The following is a 20,019-nucleotide window of genomic DNA, read 5'->3' as shown; positions in this document are numbered from 1 at the left end:
GATGAGTAGATAAGGCTGTATATGTGTTTCTTTTATGAGCAACAGGAAAGAAAGATAATCTTTAGACTAGAATTATACAGTATATATCTTTTCAAGAGTTGGCTAGAAAATATATTTTAAAAGGTCTGACTGCATTCACTGTAGCAGCAAAAAGAGCTGAAAATCAAGGGAAAAAATGTGTCAAAGCCCTGTTAAGAACTCCATTATATTCAAGCAATTGGAGCAAGCCAGGCAAACTGTCCCCACTTTCTTGTCAAATCTTGGCTTAGTGAAATTTGCACACCTACCCAGGTGGGCTGAAGCAATTTAAATGACACAGTGTCTGGGCTGTTTACAGATGATGCTGCGTATTGCTAAACAAGACTTTTTAATCACGGCAGAGCAACTGCTGACGGCTGACAGTGAAGATGACAATCAAATGGCATTGTGACAGCCTGACCAGAAAATCATCTGCTTAATCTAACACAAAAACCATACCTGATGAATTGGACAATACTAAAAAATTGAATAGGAAAATACATATTATTTTATAGCTTAAAAATGGTTGAGATGAGCACATGCCAGACAGGCATATCATGGAAGGACCCATGACAGATTTCAGGAGATCTGAGTTGAGTAGCTGGCTTGCTAATATTTTTTGGTAGTTTCATGGCTGCCAGCCTAAAGATACAGGTGGGCTGCAGGTTAGCAATACTGCCAAGTACAAGAATTAAGAACGCATTTGCAAACATCTCTTTCCTTGGGCTGCTATTAACATTACTGATGGTGAACAACATGTTAGAGCGCGTGGTCACCATTCATTGCCCTAGATATACAGTTTTCTCACTGGAAAGATCAGCGTAATGTCCTGTCTAGCCAGGGTGCAAGAAAAAAGCATATTCTCTGTTTGCAATGTTCACCAAAGACCCCAGTGATATTTCAAAGGATTTAATGAAAACCTCTGCTTATAGTTCCCAGATGCTTTGACCCTCATGGAGCTCTATCTTTTTGCTACAAGTGAAGGCTGAAATCTCTCAGATTTATCCAGGGAATCAGGATTTTTTTCCTGTCTTGCAGATATGTACAGCTCTGCCAGACCCATGTGAATCAGCAAGGAAATAAGAAAAAGACATGCAGCATCCTCTTTCTGTTGCTGTTAAAAGCTCATTTAGAATCTTCGGATTTATTATAAGTCTTGGTTCTTAAGAAACTAACATGCAAAATACATCTTTTTCTTCTTTGGACAAGAATGAGAAAATTAGCTGAAGTCATGCAGCAGGGTACTGGTAAAACTCTGGTCCTCTGAATCTATACTAATCAGATCCTCTGATCCCAATAGTCTCTTGAGAAAACTTGTGACCCGATTCAGGATTAGTTGGAGCAAAATATAGCTCCTCAGTCTCAAAATCTTAGTTTGGCATAGTTCTATTTTGTGAGGGGGGGGAAAAAGGATTCTTGACTGTTTATTGTGGGAACTCCAAAGATAGGTGTAAAAGAATACCTTGAATGTAATCCTAAAATTCATCACACATTACCCATTTATCTGAGTTTGCCCCCTCCTCACTTTGGAGTTTTGTTCTTCAGTTGTAAGTAGGGAGGGTGGAGGAGAAGAGGTATACTCAATCTGAGTAAGCATTTGGGATTGAACCAGCCTATTCTGATTGATATACAGGTTGGTGTGATTTGATTTCAACTAATTTATCTTTTAAAAAAATGTATATATATATCTGAAGATACTTCATAAACGAGGGAAGGTTTCCATACGCTTTTAACTTTTTCCTGGTTCTTCATGTTTCCCTTACGGAAGATGTACAGATGTTGACAGGCATTAATATACCTGTTTCAAATCTGGTTTGGGGAGTTCATAACAGAAGCCTGCAATGCTTATAACTCTGAAACAAGTCAATTTTCAGCAAGCACTGGACTAAGAAGCTGGTTGCTCTGGAGACATCTATAAAGGAGAGCATGTGAAGGGAGTAAGACAATTATGTAGTGAATGTAGCTGCAGATTTGTCTGGGTCAATTTCAGGAGGATTTCAGTGCTGTTTTTTGTTATATGGTTAATGAGAAGCATATTCTCTAAGAAGAGTTGACTTGACACTTGCTGTAAATGACTTCCTGACCTCCTCCAGAGCATGACCAACTCTTCCAGAGTGGGAAGCTGTGATCCTATTAGGCTGTACCAGCAAAAAAATAAAATATTATTTTAGTGTTAACTGCAACAGATATCTGGTTTTCCTGATCAGAATGGCTCAACTGGGAAGTGTCTACCTGGTTGTGCTTTATTCACTGCACTATTATTTCCCATCCCCTCTAGAGAAAAGGTGATGAAGTCAAGAACCATAGGATGGATTTGGCCCAATGACTGCAAGTTGAATTGCCCAAATTGGAGCATTTCATCTTATTGGATGATGATGGCAAAATAGTGCAGAGGTATAGAAGGGAAAATCTAATTAGATGATAACTGGGGGGAATTTATTGGCCAAGTGTAAAGAAATAACGTGCTGATTTACATCTGTCTGGAGTCTAGCACTTTGTTTCTAAAACAAATCAGGAGAATAAAATGGTTAAGAGATGTGAAAGGTAGAAACCATTCTTTATGTAATATTCGAGAAATAGTAAAATCTGTAAAACTCCACATAATAGGGAGTAAAGAAACCACAAGAATTCACTGCCTTGCTAAACTCCCTGGGGAGTTTTTTTCATTGAGTGAAAAAGGAACAGAGTATCAGCAAAGTCCTCATGGAGTGAATTTTGTAGTCAAAGAAAAAGGAGCCTGAAGGATTCTGCACTATTTTTATCTGTGCCACATAACAACTTTGTGATCTTGGTCAAATCAGCGAGGTCTCTGTGCTCTTGACTAATCAGAGGAGTTTATCTGCAAAGCTGAGGCCAAAAATTTTCCTAAACCCCTTTTTCTGACTTGTTCTACTCATCTCGTACTTTTCCATATATCTTGAGCAAATCAGTTGCATGCAGGGAAGGTTATTTAAAGGTTGATTGTCAAGTATCTTTGGACAGAAAGCTCTCTGTTCAGGACTCCATGTTACTATTTTTATGAATGGCAATTAAGATTTAGAGCTTCAGTGGAACTAGTAAAATTGATGCTACCAAGGACTGTACAAACATCATCTGATGTTGCTGTTTGCACTCTGGCCTTAAAAACAAAAACCTGCCGTTCAACAATTTGGAATAAGCTGTCAAATTTTTTAACATGAAGTGACAGCATGTGTCCCAGAGGCAGTGAGGGAGCTGGTTTTGCACTGGCAAGATTTATGATAAGGGATTCATACAAGCGCTGAGGCTAAAGGAAGACAAATCCCTGAAGGCAAATTCTACCAATAATTGAATTACAAAGCCATTATCACGTGCTGAACAGTGCAACTTTATGGCTCTATTGTGACAGGATAAAGCTTGATAGAATATTTATGTTCGTAAGACAACTTTGGCACAAAGATCTCTGAGAGCATGTTCTCCAACAGCCAGAAATGGGATCAGGACAAGTTGGCAAGAGGGGAAGTGAAGGTATATAGGCAAATAAGTGTTTTTAATGACAGGGGGATTAAACTGGGTTTTCCATGCTATGTGCTTTAGTAGAGTCATGCTGATATTTGTCAGCTATCTACCATCCTTTGCTGCATGAACAAATCATACTTTTTGTTTTTTCTTCAAGAGATAGTGAGGGATAGTCAAAAAGTCCTGATTAGTCCTGATTCTGTGCTTGTTCATTTCTTCTGAGATGGTAGAAATTTGTATAACATCTCAGTCCCCATAAGAAGAATGAGCCACATTTGCACTTTTATGAGTGGTTCTGGTTGTGCAAAGGTGATAGAATTTCTGTTCTAGCCTTTCATTCTAGGCCTTTTTCCTTCCTTTTTTGCAGCTTCTCTAAAAAAGTCTCGAATTGCTTAGCTTAAGTTACCAGTGATCTTGGCTACTGTGGGCATTTTTCATATTAATTATATATGAAAATTTTTCCATTGAATTTATTGTGCATATTGTCTCAGATATGATGTGGCTCTGTCTGAACTCGAGCATCCAATATCATATGCATCTGAAGCTACTTTTCAGTACACACAAGTCCACGAGATTAAAAGTCTGAAGTCCAGTGCTTTGAGTTCTTTTTTGTGAAAATTGGTAATTTGAAATTAAAAATACCCCATGTGCAAATTTTTGCTATCCTCACAGTGATGCCCTTCTGCAGTTCTGAGTGGTCTGATGGCCTTATAAGTTTCATCTTTTCCTAATATACGTAAATAATTGCTTTTTCCAATAAAAGTAAATAAAAAGCTAGAGGAAATAGAAATGCAGGATAAAAAGGTCTTTATTGTATTTCCTAGGATCATGGAATAGTTTAGGTTGGAAGGGACCTCTGGATCCCTATGTTCCAGTTCTCTGCTAATGAATGGCCACCCAGAGCAGTTTGCCCAGGACCAGGTCCTGATGGCTTTCGAAGACTTCCAGGGAGAAAACACCACAAACTCTCTAGGCAGTTTCTGTGACTCTGGAGATCTGGTAGGCCTTGGAACTAAGATTTTAGTGAGAAGTCAGACAGAGAGATGGCAAGAGTTAAGTCACTACAGAAATGTGCCAGCTAGCCATGTGCACTGCCAGACTGCTTTTTTATTTTCAGTCTTTTTCTAAATCAGAAGATGATTCTGGGTCTTCTCCTTGTGCTGCTTCTCATGGTTGGATGTAGAATCTGCATTCAGTGCTACAAGCACTGGTATTGATCTGCGAAGCTCTCAAGAGTAGATGGCTACTTAGCAAGCATGAAGGGAATTAAAATTTTAGGAAGCAACTTTGTAATAGGACTGGGGGAGCGTTACATGATGCATAATGTGAGCATCTTTTGTAAAGACAATGGGGCAACTTACATTCCTTTTGGCTTTTAAATCTTCTCTCTTTTTCTCTTTTTTTTTCCTCTTTTTCTGCCCTCCCCAAAACATCCAGACAGTTATACCAACAAAACACTAAAAAAGATAATTGGAAAAATACAATAGATACTGCTCAGCAGAAGGTGTTGCTAGCATATCCCTGGTATTCTGAAGTTTCGGGGAGGATTAAAGGAATGAGCAAGGGGCATGCCATTATTTTATCATGAAATGAAAGCATAAATAAAAGAGAAGAAAAGTTTGTGGCTGTATGTGTGATTGATAGGTCTCTGAGAATGGATACTGAAAGAAAAGGACAGAATTGAAGAAGAACAAAGTGTTACCAGCATAGCTACAAAAGCAGATGCTCAGAACAGGGCATGGCAAGGTTTGTGCTGTTTATTTTCAGAGAAATATATGAAAGGAAATTAGTAACTGATTGTTCGTAGAGTGTTGCTCACCTGTATCCACGTCCTTTGCAGCGTGTTTGTTTTGTAGGCTGTTAAATCCACAGCACTTTTCCTTCTTTAATTTGTGAAATGTGTGTTGATTTGGTTGTACTGACAAAAGATACTGAAGTAGAATGGGCACTCACCTCAAGTTATAGACTCCAACTTTGAGGCTTTGGAGTTATCTAGGGCGTGTAGTTCTCTTTTTCCATGTATAAGTTTGTATTTATTGATCATGTGATTTTTGGTAGAAGAATTTTCATATCCAGTCATCAATCAGGGCTGGAATTTCCTTATAATAAATTAAGTTTATTCATTGTGTTTCATACCTATATCATGGGCTTAATACCATTACTTAATGATACGCAGGCTTTTAGAAGTCTATTGTTCTTCCTACCAAGGATCCCTTTTGTCTGTTCCCTTTACTTACAGCCCATGCTACTCCAATTCGATTTTTAAAATTTAGTTAATAAACATTCTCCAGGTCTGCCACACCATCTTTTCTGAGACACTTATTTGATCATGTGGATGTCTGTAGTGTAGGTATCCAGACATGTTATATTCAATAGTAAGAAACAATCCATTCAGAGATAGTTTGTCTTATTGTGAAATGAACTCGTAAGACAGTTCAGATGAACCACTGTGCAAAACTGCCTCTTTTTCCTCACTGCCTACAAAAACATTTGAGTGTGACTAGCTCAGAGATCTGTACAGTGTAACAGGGTACGGTGCATATTACTTGAAGTAAGTGATTTTTCAGGTAGAATAAAGGGATATATAGGGAAATATCGTAGAACTACCGTGGAATAAGACAGCATGATATGAGAAAAAGTGACATTTACAGTTTTCTGAGCAATAGTCTCTCAGCAGAATCTAGATGTGATGCCAACTGTGTACAGCTAACACTGACTTGAGAAGATATGTATTTGTAATTCACCTATCCTTTGCAACTGATTATACTTTGTTATCATTATTGTCAGGCCCATGTTATCATGCATAGGTCAGACTGTGTGATCTTATGCTGTCACAAGTAAATTAGGCCAGCTATATCAAAGCAATGGAGTGTGTATTCTGTCAGGTAACAGGTAAGGAGACCTTGATATAATTCTTATCTCCACCTCACGTCTTGTTTGACTTAAGAAACTGCCGTAGCTTCCCTGGACCATGGCTTTCTTCTTAGTCTCTCATTCCACTTCTGATTTGTAGGGAGCTGGGCAACATCAAAATTAAAAATTGAAGCCCTTGAGTAAAAAATAATGTTTATCATGAGTCATATTTTAGCCATCCTTGTCCTGTCCATCCTTGGGATAATTGATGACTTAATTCTGCCTGAAGCTGAAGCTTCTGCAATCATAATTCTGGCTGTCCTAGCATGAGGTGAAGTAGTATGCAGGTCACTAACGCTTTTAACTTTCTGGGCTTGGTGGTTTTAGGTATTTATATTCTACTGTTAAGACATTTAAGAGTTTGATGTAAATTATGGCTCATTTCAGAAGTGGAAACAGCAATGACAATCACTTTCCATCTGTCAGTGTGACATATCTTATTCCTTTTTTTGCTGTCTTCACAATAAAAAATGCAATAGAGGTGTTTCTTGGGGTCAGAAAAGGGGAGGAAACTCTTAAAGCACCTGACTGTAGGCTCACAGGGTTTAATCAGGGCAACAAGGTCTTTGCTGAATGAATATCATTGTTGCACGTCCCCAAAGAGACAAAGTATTCAAGTCCATGAAATACAATCCTTTCTTTTTTGAAGAGCTCAATCCCCACTGGGGCTTTGTTGGGTCAGGAGGAGGAGTGCTGAACAGTATTTTCTGGAATAGCCCAGTTCCAGATGTGCTTAAAGCCTAATAAATAAGCAAGGATAAAAAGGAGATAAGCCAAATTATAAGCTTAATCCTTATGCATTTTTAGGGCTGTTTTTCACCTGCATCTATCCATCCTGAACTGAATTTGTAAATAACAGTCCTAGCGTTTTGACCCTAATTCTCTGATGATGGCAGGTAAAGGAGAAATACCCTAGGAATGTACTCCTTTCCCACCCACCTTGTGTCAGTCATCAAGAAGTAGGGATTTTAAATATAGATTGAATGCTTAGGAGAAGAAGACCTTGCCATAAGGGCTTTTGAAAATAAAAACAAGGTGAAATCCTTGCTGGCTCAGAGACTTTTCTGAATCTTTCCAGTACCCGAACAAAATAAAATCCAAAGCTTTTCTAGCTAAAGAATTGTTACACGTTTTGCCAGTGAAGCTACGGATTAATCAGGACACAAATACTCTTGTTATTGTTAACATTTTTATAATGGTTATTGGTTAATGTGCATGATGATTAAGGGCTGGAGCTGCCTCTGATTGCAGTCAGTGGGAACTGAATTAAGGTTTAAATCACTGTTTGAATTTCACTTTTGATTTCCTGAAAAATAATGAGGCTTTGAACAGAGCAGCACCTAATTTGTCTATCAATGGAAACGAATTTCTCTTCCCTCATGCATCTATTAGCTTGGGGGTCAAGCAGCTAACATGGAACTGACCGTTGAACCCTTAGCCTTCATCTAGGATGATCCCTTGGCTGACAGGGACAAGACCAGATACAAGACTGATTTTCAGAGTTGCTGCTGAGGGTACTTTATGATGGAAATGTTACATACTTGCAGCCAGTAATGCAAAAATTCTGGCTGTGCATCAAAGTAGTGGCCATTTGGACTATATAATTTGTACATCTACCAGCAAGTTGTCAAGGTCAGTGGTGCTGGTCGAGAAGAACCTTGATAAAGAAAGCAAAGCCTGAGTTCAGAATCTCCTTATTTGCAGTGCTCAATGTCTTTGTTGTTTCTTGTTAATTCAGAGTGAACAAACAGTCACTTTATGAGCCAATCTAACATTTCTTTTTTTAATGGAACACTGTTTTTATTAGATCAGAAGTGATAAAATGTGTTTTTTATGAATGAAATGAGTTTTTTTAAAATTTCTTAATTAATGAGTGTGAATATTGATCATTAAGAGTGTCAATTAAGCAAGTGTGCGTAAAATGTCCAATATAAAGGAACAGCTATAATTAGTATGCTGGCAAACACTATTATCACATCAATCCAAGTATGCTGTATCTCACCCTGAGATGAAATATAACCTACCAAACAAACCAGAGGATGCATCAGAAGGTCAGATGCCAATGCAAAGAGAAACAAGTCTCCAAATGGGGAATAGAATTGAAAATAAAGAAATAAAGAACTCAAGAAATGAAGAACTCATAAGTGTAATGGTATCAATTCACTGAAGAGTTGAATGTTTTTCAAATTCTAGAGTTTATTTTAGCTGAAACTCCAAAATTGTTTAAAAATGAACAGCTTTTAATTGTGAGTGAGAGTTTGGATCCAGCTGAACAGAATCATGTGAAATGAATGTCTCAGACATCACCCAAGGTATTTGTTTTAACATGTTTGAATCAATATGCCTCTTGCAGGTCTATGATGGTGTCCACTAGAGAGCCAGATCTTGTGCACCTGGAGGCAAAGACAGTGGATGGTCGTAAGTACTTCATCTTCCAAAGACTGGTATTCTGAACTGCCCTTAAATGCTTGTAAATACACCATGATGGAGATCTGAGTTTTTAGTGGTTCACTAGTCTAAGGCATGTCTGTCAGAAGAGAAGTCTTTCCAGCAGGGTAAAAAGGTGGGATTAAGAGCCTGTGAAAAGAGCTGAGAATATAGTAAGGAGGAATGTGTGATAAAAAGTAATTGAAATAGAATTCTTTTTTTTCCTATGTGATTTTTGTTTATAAAAGAGAGATTCCAGTGTCACAGAGTCTATCTACTTGTTTCACACAGTAATCATTGTAGTATCTCCTTGAACATAGCAACCATTTCAATTGACCAGGGATACTCTGCCTTAGGTACTACCTTTGAAAACACCTCATTTCTCTTGCATTAGAAGCCTTTTACCAACCTAAATGTATTATTCACTGTTACTACCTGTCATTGTCCTTCACTTTCATCAGCTGTTCTCCCTCTTTGCTTTGCCTCTCAAAGTGCTTTTCTCCATTCCAGCAACTACCTTTACCTGCAATGCCAGGTTGTTCTTCTAATTGGCTATGAATTCTCTCCGGCACCTCAAGCCACCAGCTGTCCTTTCCTCCTCTCACTCATGCTTCCTCAAGCTTTCTCTTTCAGCTCCCCTGCCTTTGCAGACCTTTCTCCATGGATTTCTTTTCCACAGCACTGGACTGCCTCAGGCATCACAATAAAAGCCTGGCTGCCATGAACCCTGTCATTGTCATTTCGTATTGTTTCCTCTGTAGTAGCAACTTTATTACAACATAACAAGCAGGTTTGTGCCATTTCCAATATGTTAGTGTTAATGATGCAGTCAGTTAATTCCTTTAAAAGAGGATCAAATTCTCCCCTGAACTGTACCCTCAAATTCAGTGGTGTTACTTAAAATGTATGTTTCTCATTGGAAACTTAGAAACTGTCAGAAAAAGTAACTGTAAGTAATCAGTTTTTTAACTCATTGAAATTCAGCATGAAAGAGAATTTTTTTGGAAGATGAATTTTGAAAAGAAACAGTTATGATAGAAATCATAAAGTTTTAAAGTTCTTTCCATTTTGGGATATGCAAAATTAGTAAAAGTGAAAGAATTTATTATCTCTATTTTTTTTATCATTTGTGTTCTCTGTTATTATTTCTCCTCTCAGCTTCACTTACCTGAACACAGTGGCAAGGCTGGGGACATGAAACTTTCTGTTTCTCATGACAAGTTAAATGAGAATGAAACATTCTAATAGGACAGCATCTTATTCAGCAGAAAAAAAATTGCTGTTACAAAGGCTGTCGGAATTTGAGGTCATTGAGACAAACCACTCTAATCAGTGTTTAAGGAGCTATATCCCGGTGATGCTTTGGAGGGACGTTTGTCTCACACTTTGCAGAGAAGGTGCCACACTGCAAATACCTTGAAAAGTGTTATTCGAGTTCTTAGCCTCCAGTAAAGAACAGTTTGCACAGCAATAGCACAATTCCACAAAAGATTCCTTGACTGCTTACCAAATTAGTACGGTTAGTATAGATCTTAAGAATGGAAACTAAACTGGAAACTAAAACATAGGTAGATGAAACTGTCTGTGATGAGGAGTCAGGCACGTTACTGAAGTTATTGCTCATCAGCCAAGCTCAAGTGACTGATCCGAGTGCACTTATTTTGGTTTAGTTGGGAGGCAGGACAACTTAAATTTTCTCTATTTAGTCAACAACAGAACTACTAATATAAATCTAGCTGTGGCTTCCAAACTTCAGCTGTTGGTGACCTCCCTTGCAAATCAGCCATTGGGCTGAAATTTCTGCTCATGAGTCAAGAGGTTCCCAGCTCATCAGAAGTATAAGATGTTTGATATTCTGTAAGTGCATGCTCTGTTTTGTCAGTTCTTCTAGAAAGCACAGGTCACTGACAGGGGACTACAGTGGGCAGCTTGAAGCAGTAACCTTGGAACATATCACTGCATTTTTTGCCAGAAGACATTTGTTAGCATTGCAGGTCAGAGGACTTTGAAGCAGGCTGAGAGAGTATGAACATGGTCAATTACTCTAGTTACTATGACAGATTTCATGTATTCACCTTTCTTGTATACTAGAGCCTTACAGTACTAAATCAGTAGTGATATAACGGCTGAACAAAAAACTGTTTACTCCAGTTCAAATAGGAAAACAGCCTTATGCTTGTTCTGGCACATTTTCCAGCAGAAGCTGAGTGGTACAACAACAGCTGTAGATGAGAAAATGTCAGCAGAGTATGGTGTTAGCCCATCTTCTTGTTAGAGGGTTGTCTGAGAACATCTATCAACAGCAACCTTAGCATTGGGTTTTCCCTACTAGAATATCAATAACTCTCTAACTCTGCTCTCTGATTACAGCTTGTCTGTACATTTTATTTATTGTTTTTATATACATAATGTAAAAGGTTTACAAGAGCCAAAAAAGGAGTCTCTTAGCGGGCATAAATCAGAGTAACTTTAGTGGCAAGTTGATTTATACTTGATGAGGATCTGGCTAGCAGTGTTGTACCTGCACTCCCGTTCTCCTTTATTTTCTTCTTTCTCACTATCCAGAAAAATGTGGGCTCATCCTGAACACATTATCTCATCAAAGTAGGTACTAAACAAACTGAGTACAGACTGTATGATTAGTTTTACTGATGGAGGCAGATTAGCAGGGCTAGTCATTGCCATTTGTGTTTTTAAACCTGTTGTATAAATCTTGGAATGCACCAGATAACTTTTTATCTCTTCAGATGTCTGAGTTAAGAAGGGATGATTCTGTTAATTTTTTGAAGGCTTCAGGCTCGATTCTAGTCAAGCTGGGCTTGAAAGTACAGTAAGAAAACCTGATTTTTTTTTTTCAGTTGGAAGAAGTTCCAATGAACCTTATCTCACATTTCCATTTGTATGCTTGGGTGTCTCTGGTGTTCTGCTTTGATTTTGGAACAGGATCAGACCATGCTGTCAAAGTCAGCAGGAATTGTGATTTTTTTCCCTTGTTTCAGGCCACCACCCCAGTAAGACATTTAATCCCCCACAGCTCTTAACAACATGATAAGCTTCTCTTTGTTGTATTCACTGCCATAGTCAGCAGCCAGAGTAACTGGTGAAAGTTAAATCCATATTTATTCAAATGCAATTTAAATGCTTTCAGGAGGTGTACAGTCTTAATGGTATACAGATTCTACACTTTTTATTTCTCCTTTTGCTTGTTTGTTTTTGAAGAACAGCACAGAAGTATCCTTAATTCATGGTTATATCTGTTTTGAATTAGGGAGAGTTATCTCAGTAAGGCCTGATTCAGGCTAATTGATATGAGAATGTAATTTTTTCTGGGTGATCTCTATCAAGGAATCCAGACTGTTGGTGAGAATTTGAAAGGTGGATTTCTACAGGGCATTTGGAGATTAACTGTGTACCCATTGGCTCCCTCCAGAGAAAGGCAAAGCTGGCTTAAAGGATGTCTAAGGTTTTCCATGGAAAATTAACAAGTGTTAATTTATGAGACTCACATTTGCTTATGTAGATGAATTTCGAATTATTATGAGTATCAAGTTTTTAATTTTATATATAGCATATGTTCCTAATGTTCTGGCAAAAATTTAGAGAGTTTCTGATATTTCAAAAGTTATATTTCCTTTGCTTTTCTCATGTACATAGCAGCTTTTCTTAATAAAAGCTAATTTAGGCACTGCTGTGAGTACAGGCAAAACTAAGACCTCACCTGGGGTCAGCTGGCATGCTCTGCTTGCTGATCAGCAGTGACTGAGCATCTTGCCAGTGGTATCTGAATCACAAAACCGTGCTAGGACTTCAATTTATGTTTTCACAGCACATTGCAAGGAAGAGTAAAATAAGGACTGTAGTGGGGAAAAAAAATTGGCAACCTAGTTTGACAGGCCTTTTCTAATATAGCTGAGGTGGTGAATTAATTCTCAGTCCCCTAAACCTGCGTAATGATTTTATTTTATTTTTCCCACCACAGCTGATGATTAGTATTTGTCTTGGAGAATGAAATGTGTTTGTTTCTCTAATTGTATCCTCATGATAGAAAAGGCAAAAGATATACTAACCCATTCAAAGAAAGACTCTTGACTCTGACTTGCAAGGAAGAAAAGGGAGTAGTAGGACAAAATCAGATTTGTGAGCCAGTTAGTAATTGGACTGGACCATTTCATCTTCATTACTGATAATTGCTTTGCAGTTGCTGAGACCTGGAGAATTGTGAATGTATCCCCATATCATAAATGTTTCACAAATCAACATTCAGACCAGATGGGAATAGATAAAGGACAGTCATTCTGTGTGTTTCGTCCGCAAAAGGGTGTGGGAACATTATAGTATGAGAGAACAGGTAAATAGTGGTATTTGTTCCCACTGAAGGTTGTGGATGCTGAAGGTTTGCCTTAAATGCAAAGCATGTGGACGAATTCTTATAACCTTTTCAAGGTTTCTTGTATTAGTCACCACTGAAGATAGGTTACAGGCCTGGGTCTTCAGTGAGATATGTTACTACCACGTTCTTATAGTTTATTAGTTAAAGGATGTCAGTCATCCTTCAAAAGCAGAAACTATCAATAATATTTGTCACTCAGTAATGAATAAGGTGTAGTCCATGGTAAGTCTGGAAGACAAATGAGTCCTTTATTGCGTGGATGCTCTTCACATAAACTCCTGAGCGGTCATTAGTGGATTTGGTTGTAGAGAATAGCATGTATTCGTCAGTTAATTAGAAAAGAAAATAAAAAGCAGGAGGAATGTGTTTGCTGTAGTACAGTGAGTTCTTCCTCTGACTATCCTTGTGATCAGAGTTTCCCAAAAACATCCATACAAGCTTAGATTGGATAGAAGAGAATAGTAAGTCTTGAGCTGTCATCTAAAATAACATTCTGGAACAAAGTGTCCTGAAGAAAGTCTTGCTCTGCTTCATGAAGGAACTTGATACTCCTCTTTGTATTTTTGTAGAGGCTTGCCAACCTCCAGTAGCCACCAACAACCTTCCATCTCCACCAGCTAAGCCAAGAACGTGTTTCTGGAATATACTTCCCTTGAGAACATAGTAGCATGGAGCTTGAGCTAAACAGAAGAGACTGAAACAACTCATGGCACAGGGGCCCTCTGGCTCTCAGTTCCTACTTTATGTTAGCATGTTTCACCACTGACGCAGATTAATTTTGTCAGAGGTTTCCCTTACAAGACATCTCCTCCATTCTTGTGTACTGTGTTTTTGCAGCCTCTTTAGCAATAGTTGCCATTTCGAGAGAGGAATCGTACTCTAGGTGTCTACAACTGTCTAAATCAAAGTGTCGGGGGAGGATAAGAGCTAGGACTTGTTATATTCTTCTCTTCAGGCACAGTGTGGCTCTGTTGTTGTATATTAAAAACAGCAGCTGTTGTTGGAGGTGAGGGTTCTGGAAATGAAAAGCATAATGTCCTAATTACCTATGGCAGGGAAAACATCTGTGCGGGAAAACTAATGAAATTAATTCCACAGCTTAGCAACTGAATACATTAATTGACATTAATTAATGCTAAATTACAAATCTCTGCCAATGGAATCACATAAAATGTCCATGAGAATCAGACATCGAAACAAAATCCTTGAGTTAATGTGAGCACAACAAAGATTCCCTTAGGAAAAATGAGGGATCCAAACACTGCAAGACACCTTTCTTTCTGCTTCCCCGTAGCAGAGGGGGATATTCTTGGTGTGCACATCTCATGGTTTGGCTGTTTGGGAGATTAGTTTAAGCAATTTCAGAGCTCTGCCCTTTAGTAGTTATTACTGGCATTTTAGAATTGAAGCCATGGAGAATTGCACTGTAAAAGTTCACAGGAATTGCCTTAGTAAATCTTCATCAATGGTACAATTGCTGCTGCACGGACTCAGGTGATCCCAGCAGAAATAGACACAGTCCCAATTCTTCCATTAATACAGGATTGAAAAAGCCTCAGTCACCTCTAACAGATGTCAGCCTGTCCTGCTCTTTAAAATCTCTGGGAGAGGAGATTCTTTAATCTTCTTTGATGGCCTCTCCCAGCAGCACACATCTTGCTACCTCCGTGTGCTCGCAGGACAGGTAACTCATTGGCATGGGATGCAAGATGACACTGCTTTTAATGTTTTGAGAGGGATAGCATGCCTGTAGAAGAAAACAATGGTGGTGGATTACAAAAAGTAGAGACAAGGTGGGAAACAGAAGTCTGATCTTAGAATGTGGGGTAGCTGTGAAGGACTGTCCTTTGTGATAAAATGGATTCAGTTAACAGGAGAAGTGGGAATTGGTTGTGTTTCAGTCTGTTCTGAGATGCCCGTTCTGTCTTCTGACTGGTAGAGGCACCACACAGCACTGTAGGGTGGTGGGTAAGCTCCATCAGTCCCTTTCTTGCTCACAGTGGGGGGAGAGAGGACCGAGCACTTCTGAAGAGGGAACTTTGCTGGCTTGCTGCAATGAGCAGACTGACACTTCTGAGTCTTCCTGCCCTCTCGTGGCTAATGTAGAAAAAAACATGTCCTAGCAAAGGGAAATGCACTTCGATAATGCTGTCTGGGCTATGTTAATTAATGTTTTGCAGTGAGCTGCAAAAGCATAAAATGTTATAAACTGCAGTGACTAATAACACTCAGCACTTTATATATTCCAAGAACTCTGCAAATGGGGTAAAATCATTCCTCATCAAAGTTTCCTGAAGGTTTGTTACCCTGCATTTCTATTTCAGAATAGAAATTTCTAAGCAGAAGTCAACAGCCCTTAGAAACAAGGAAAAAAATGTCAAATGATAGATTTTAATTAAAAAACAAGATTAAATATGAGATAGTAAAAATCCACCCGTTTCTTTTACCACTGAAAGTGCTGCTTTTCTGATCAGAAGGCTGTAATTACATCAAACAAGGGGCTGTGCTGCTTCAACAAGGAAAAAGATTAGAAGTAGTTCCAAGATTAAATGCCATGCAGTGTTTCTATCATTTCAATGCTAATGCTAAAATGCCAAAATCCTTCTTCCTGTAAATCAGTTCTGTCCTTAAAGAAAGTGCAACTTCTTAATTGATCTGAAAGAGCCTAAATTGAATTCAGAGAATATGGTTCTGTATTCTGGGATAAATTACCACCATGAAGAAATTAAAATTCCTTTTCTTCAGGTGATGGATTATGAGATGAGCACTCTGCAGTGCACCAGAAGAGAAGATGAGGAAGTCCCAAATAGTAATCATGGATGAGATAGCTTTAGGGCTGCATTTAATCCATTTACTATGAAACAAACAACTGTTCAGACCTCCAATTTCAAGAGAGTGGAATGGAGTGGAATGATTGCCTTGGTCTGCCAGAGTGCATTTACCTATATTGTTAACCAAGATATAGGTAAAATCTCTGAAGCAGGTGATGTTTTGCTCTACTCTGCAGAGTTTAAGGGCTGTAGGAAGTACAGAATTGTGCCAGGAAAAGGCTTCTCAATCAGTGGGACAGTATGGGGCAGGTGTCCTCTGCAAATGTGCTTGTACTTGTGTATACTCTGGTCTTTGGCTGTTTTCTAAATAAACTTAGATGTGACTGGAGAAACTGGTGTGCCCTATGGTAAAAATGCCACACCATTATCATCTAGCTCTGATGTCTTATTTAGGGTGTGATGAAAGAAATAACGGGAAACTGATCCAGGTGGGGAAAGAAGGAGCTTAAAGGAGAGCAATGAAAGATGGATTTATTAAGGGCGTAGGGGAAAAGTGTTATGTTGTGTTGAATGGATGGTATCGCTTTATGTCGTATGTGACTGGGAAGCAAAAAAATGCAAGCTTAACAAGTAGTTTTTCAACATTAGGAGGAAACTGTGCTTACGACTTCACGTGTCTTGGTTTTATCTTCTCATTTCAGATGCCCAGTACATCACCTGTAAGATGCAGAACTGCAGTGAAGCCTCACAAAACAAACCTTTTCCAGGCTACATTGACCATAACTCCCTGATCGTCCAGGATGACTATGTCTTTGTTCAGGTATGGAGCAACCTCTTATTTATTCTGTTATTTTATATTGTTATTTTCTCTTACCTCCCTCTGCATACATGTGCGTATGTATTAACCCCCAACTAATCTGACAAGACTAGATCCATAGCAAGGGCACTGGGTGGATTGTAGCAGCTCATTACAATGCTAATAGAGTTTTTTCTACCTCTAGTATCTTGTCAGTGGAAGGTCTTAGAGTTCCTGCCTGTAGCATCCACCGTGGGTACTGGAGTAATCCTCTATGCCTCTCCTGCAGTCTCATCAGCACACTCGGATTAGTGTTCTCACCTCCCAGCTTGAAGTGACATGTCAGTCATCTTCTATTGCAAGGGCAGTAGAGCAAACTTTTTTAAAGCACAAGAGAGAAACAGAAAAGAGAAGGAGGGAGTCAGGGGAAGAACCACAGAAGGAGTAATCAGGCTTTATTGTTATGCTTCAGTTGTGATTATACAAAAAAGGCTGAAGATGAGACATACTTAGCCAAGCTGTTTTTCAGGTGAGAGCTGGAGAACAGATCTGAACTGCTGTACATTTCATTAGTCTGCTGCCAGGGTCCATTTAATAACAGTGGAAAAGGACAAAAAATAATAACAATTGCACAGAGTGTGGGGGTGAACTGGAAATCATTAGGACTAAACTGGTTTTCCAGACTGTTAATATTCTGTCATACTTGGGGGTGGAGGGAAGAGAAAGGATTGATATTTTAAATTGAATTAGTCGATTGCTAATTACCTTCAGTTAATGAACTCAGTCATAAACAGCCATCTAAATCATCCACAAATAGATCTGGAACATACGTTCCAGAATAGCTTTTGTGCCTTTATGTGTCTGAGGTGTAAATAAAATGTTTATGAGGTAAGGAAAACAGGGGCATGCATCACTGTTCAGACTTGCTCTCTAATTTCCGAATGGCTGTATGTGTGTGTATGTGACATGACTGAAACAGGAGCTGGGAAGTTTCTCTTTCTATCTGAAATTATTCATTGCTTCGTCACTGACTCTTGGTGTTTGCTCTTTTCATGTCTTCTCTGTACTGACCTGATTTTATTACACGCTACACAGAAGTTAATTCTTTTGTCCCATCTGAAGCCATTTGAAATCATCTGAATTCTGACAGCCTTTGTACCTTGGTGCTTTCAACTTTCTGTCTATAAACTGTTGTGCAGTTTTCCTAGAGCTGTAAAATTTCTTTGTGTCAGTTCAGTGCTGACTTCATGGTAGAGGAAGGAGAATGAGGACAGGCAATCACTTACAACCTTCTCTCTAATGCTCTATTGGACTTTGCCCAACGTTAACAGGTCGAAGAGATAGTATTTGCCAGTCAGTAATGGTTGACACAAATACAAAATAAAAATATTTTAATTCTTGGAAACAATCTCTTCTTTGATCCTAATTGTTGGTGAATTCACAGTTAGCTGGTAAGTGTAAAATAGCATTCTTCAAGTGGTTATATACGGGATGTATCTATAAGGAATAAAGCACAGAACTGCTAAATGAAATGCTGCAACTGATGTTGGATTTTGACGTACTGCAGACACTATTCTTCAGAGGAGGAATAACCTCACACCAGACAGTGAAGAGGCTGGGAGAATAAAGGAATGCCTGAAAGCCCTCCCCAGCCTTCCCTACCTTGATCTCCATCTGGCTTTTTGGCAACCAAGCCATTTGCAATGAGAATAATTGTTTCTAAAGCATGAGAATAAGGAAAAGTGGGCTCATTTTTCTGTAGCACTGTCTTTTTTAGAAGCACACACTCGCTCATAAACAATGCTTCTAGCCTTCCTTCCCCTAACTTTTGATTAATTCCTTAAAAAAAAAAAAAAAAAAAAAAAAAGGTGAAGAGCTTTAAAATAAGTAGATCTTATTTTTACTTAATCTGGTATGATCTTAGCCTCTGTGGGTCTTCCATTTTAAACTACTGCAGTGTGCTTTAAAACACTATGAAAAAAAACAGCTTGATAAGCCTAGGTAGCAGGCAATTAAAGCACAGTTCTGCGTGGAGAGTCCCTTGGAATATTTGTTCTTCAGTATCGTTCATCCGTGGATTTCAAAGCACTTTACAAACATTGATTATGCTTCAGTAACTAACATCGTCAGCTGTTTTTTTAACCCCTCATTAATAGGTGGTGGAAAATGAAACCACATGCTGCTTTAACCAAGTCTTGCTATTTAGGCACTTAAATGTGAAGACAGAAATGGAAATCAAGCATCATGTCTGCCAATCAGCTGCTCCAACCAATAATTCACGTAGCAGCTGTGCAAATAACACAGAACAGGTTGTTTTGTGTTGAGAGAAGAGCAGGAATCAGCAGAGAACATAATGGCCTAAGTGAAGCCAAGGCTTCACCTTCCCCAGACTTTCAGCTGAAATTCTAGCCCTTGCTTCTCTTTGCAGAAAATGGCATTTCTCTTACTCTCTCTTTTTCAGCCGCTCTCAGTGGTTATTCAGTACCCATAACATGACTGCTGCTTTTAACCACTGCCATGAACACTGTGATGTTTGCCTTAGGAGGTTTTGCTTGATGTTTTCACCATTAATTTAAAAAACATTTCAAATAATGCTGAAGGTAAATTTGCTGCTTTTCTTGTAGGTGACATCAGGTGGAAGACCACATTATTATGTTTCTTATAGGAGGAATGCATTTACACCGATAAAGCTGCCAAAGTACTCCTTGCCCAAGGTAAGTTGTTGCTGGAATGCCCATATGTACCTACAGATTTTCTATTTGTTCAGAAATAATTGAAAACAATACAAGTAACAAAAAGATGATACGCAGTGAGTGAAAGCATCATTGATTAAGAGAGAATTTGCAAGCAAGAAAGACTCAAGTTCACTATGTTGCCTTGTCAAGAACATCAGCATGAAATACAGACAGATTACCACAGCCTATGTCAATTATAATTACTTTATGGTTAGTCAAATGAATTTTGGAGGAATTCCTTCCCCCCCCCCCCCCCCCCCCCCTTCCTCCTTTTCCCCTTCCTTTTCTCTTTCCTTTTCTAGGGGTCAGGGCAGGGATGTAAAATCCCGTGATGTGTGATTCTTTTTTTTTTTTTTTTTCTGTTTTGCCTCATTAGCAGATTTTAATGGGAATCGAGAAAAGGGATGGCTTTGTGTGTCTGCTCCATATCCTCCCTAATTAAGAACAATGGTGAATTAGCACTGGAGCTTGAAAGGCTATTGCTGCCTTCTG

At 38.7% G+C, this 20,019-nt stretch overlaps 1 protein-coding gene across 1 annotated transcript in view; it reads left to right on the top strand.

Moving 5' to 3' along the window:
* LOC306946941 (VPS10 domain-containing receptor SorCS1-like) overlaps positions 1 to 20,019 on the top strand; it is a gene marked incomplete at both ends in the record, with an annotated part of 267,367 nt that overhangs the window by 181,423 nt on the left and 65,925 nt on the right. The window contains 3 exons of the mRNA XM_079536080.1: positions 8,762 to 8,826; positions 16,698 to 16,816; positions 19,417 to 19,506. Coding sequence (XP_079392206.1) covers positions 8,762 to 8,826; positions 16,698 to 16,816; positions 19,417 to 19,506 — 274 coding nt within the window. The remainder of the gene's footprint in view (positions 1 to 8,761; positions 8,827 to 16,697; positions 16,817 to 19,416; positions 19,507 to 20,019) is intronic.

The sequence above is a fragment of the Tetrao urogallus genome, assembly GCF_951394365.1.
Source record: "Tetrao urogallus genome assembly, chromosome: 5".
In the NCBI taxonomy this organism is placed as follows: domain Eukaryota; kingdom Metazoa; phylum Chordata; class Aves; order Galliformes; family Phasianidae; genus Tetrao; species Tetrao urogallus.
This window is presented reverse-complemented; position numbering and strand designations above follow the sequence as displayed.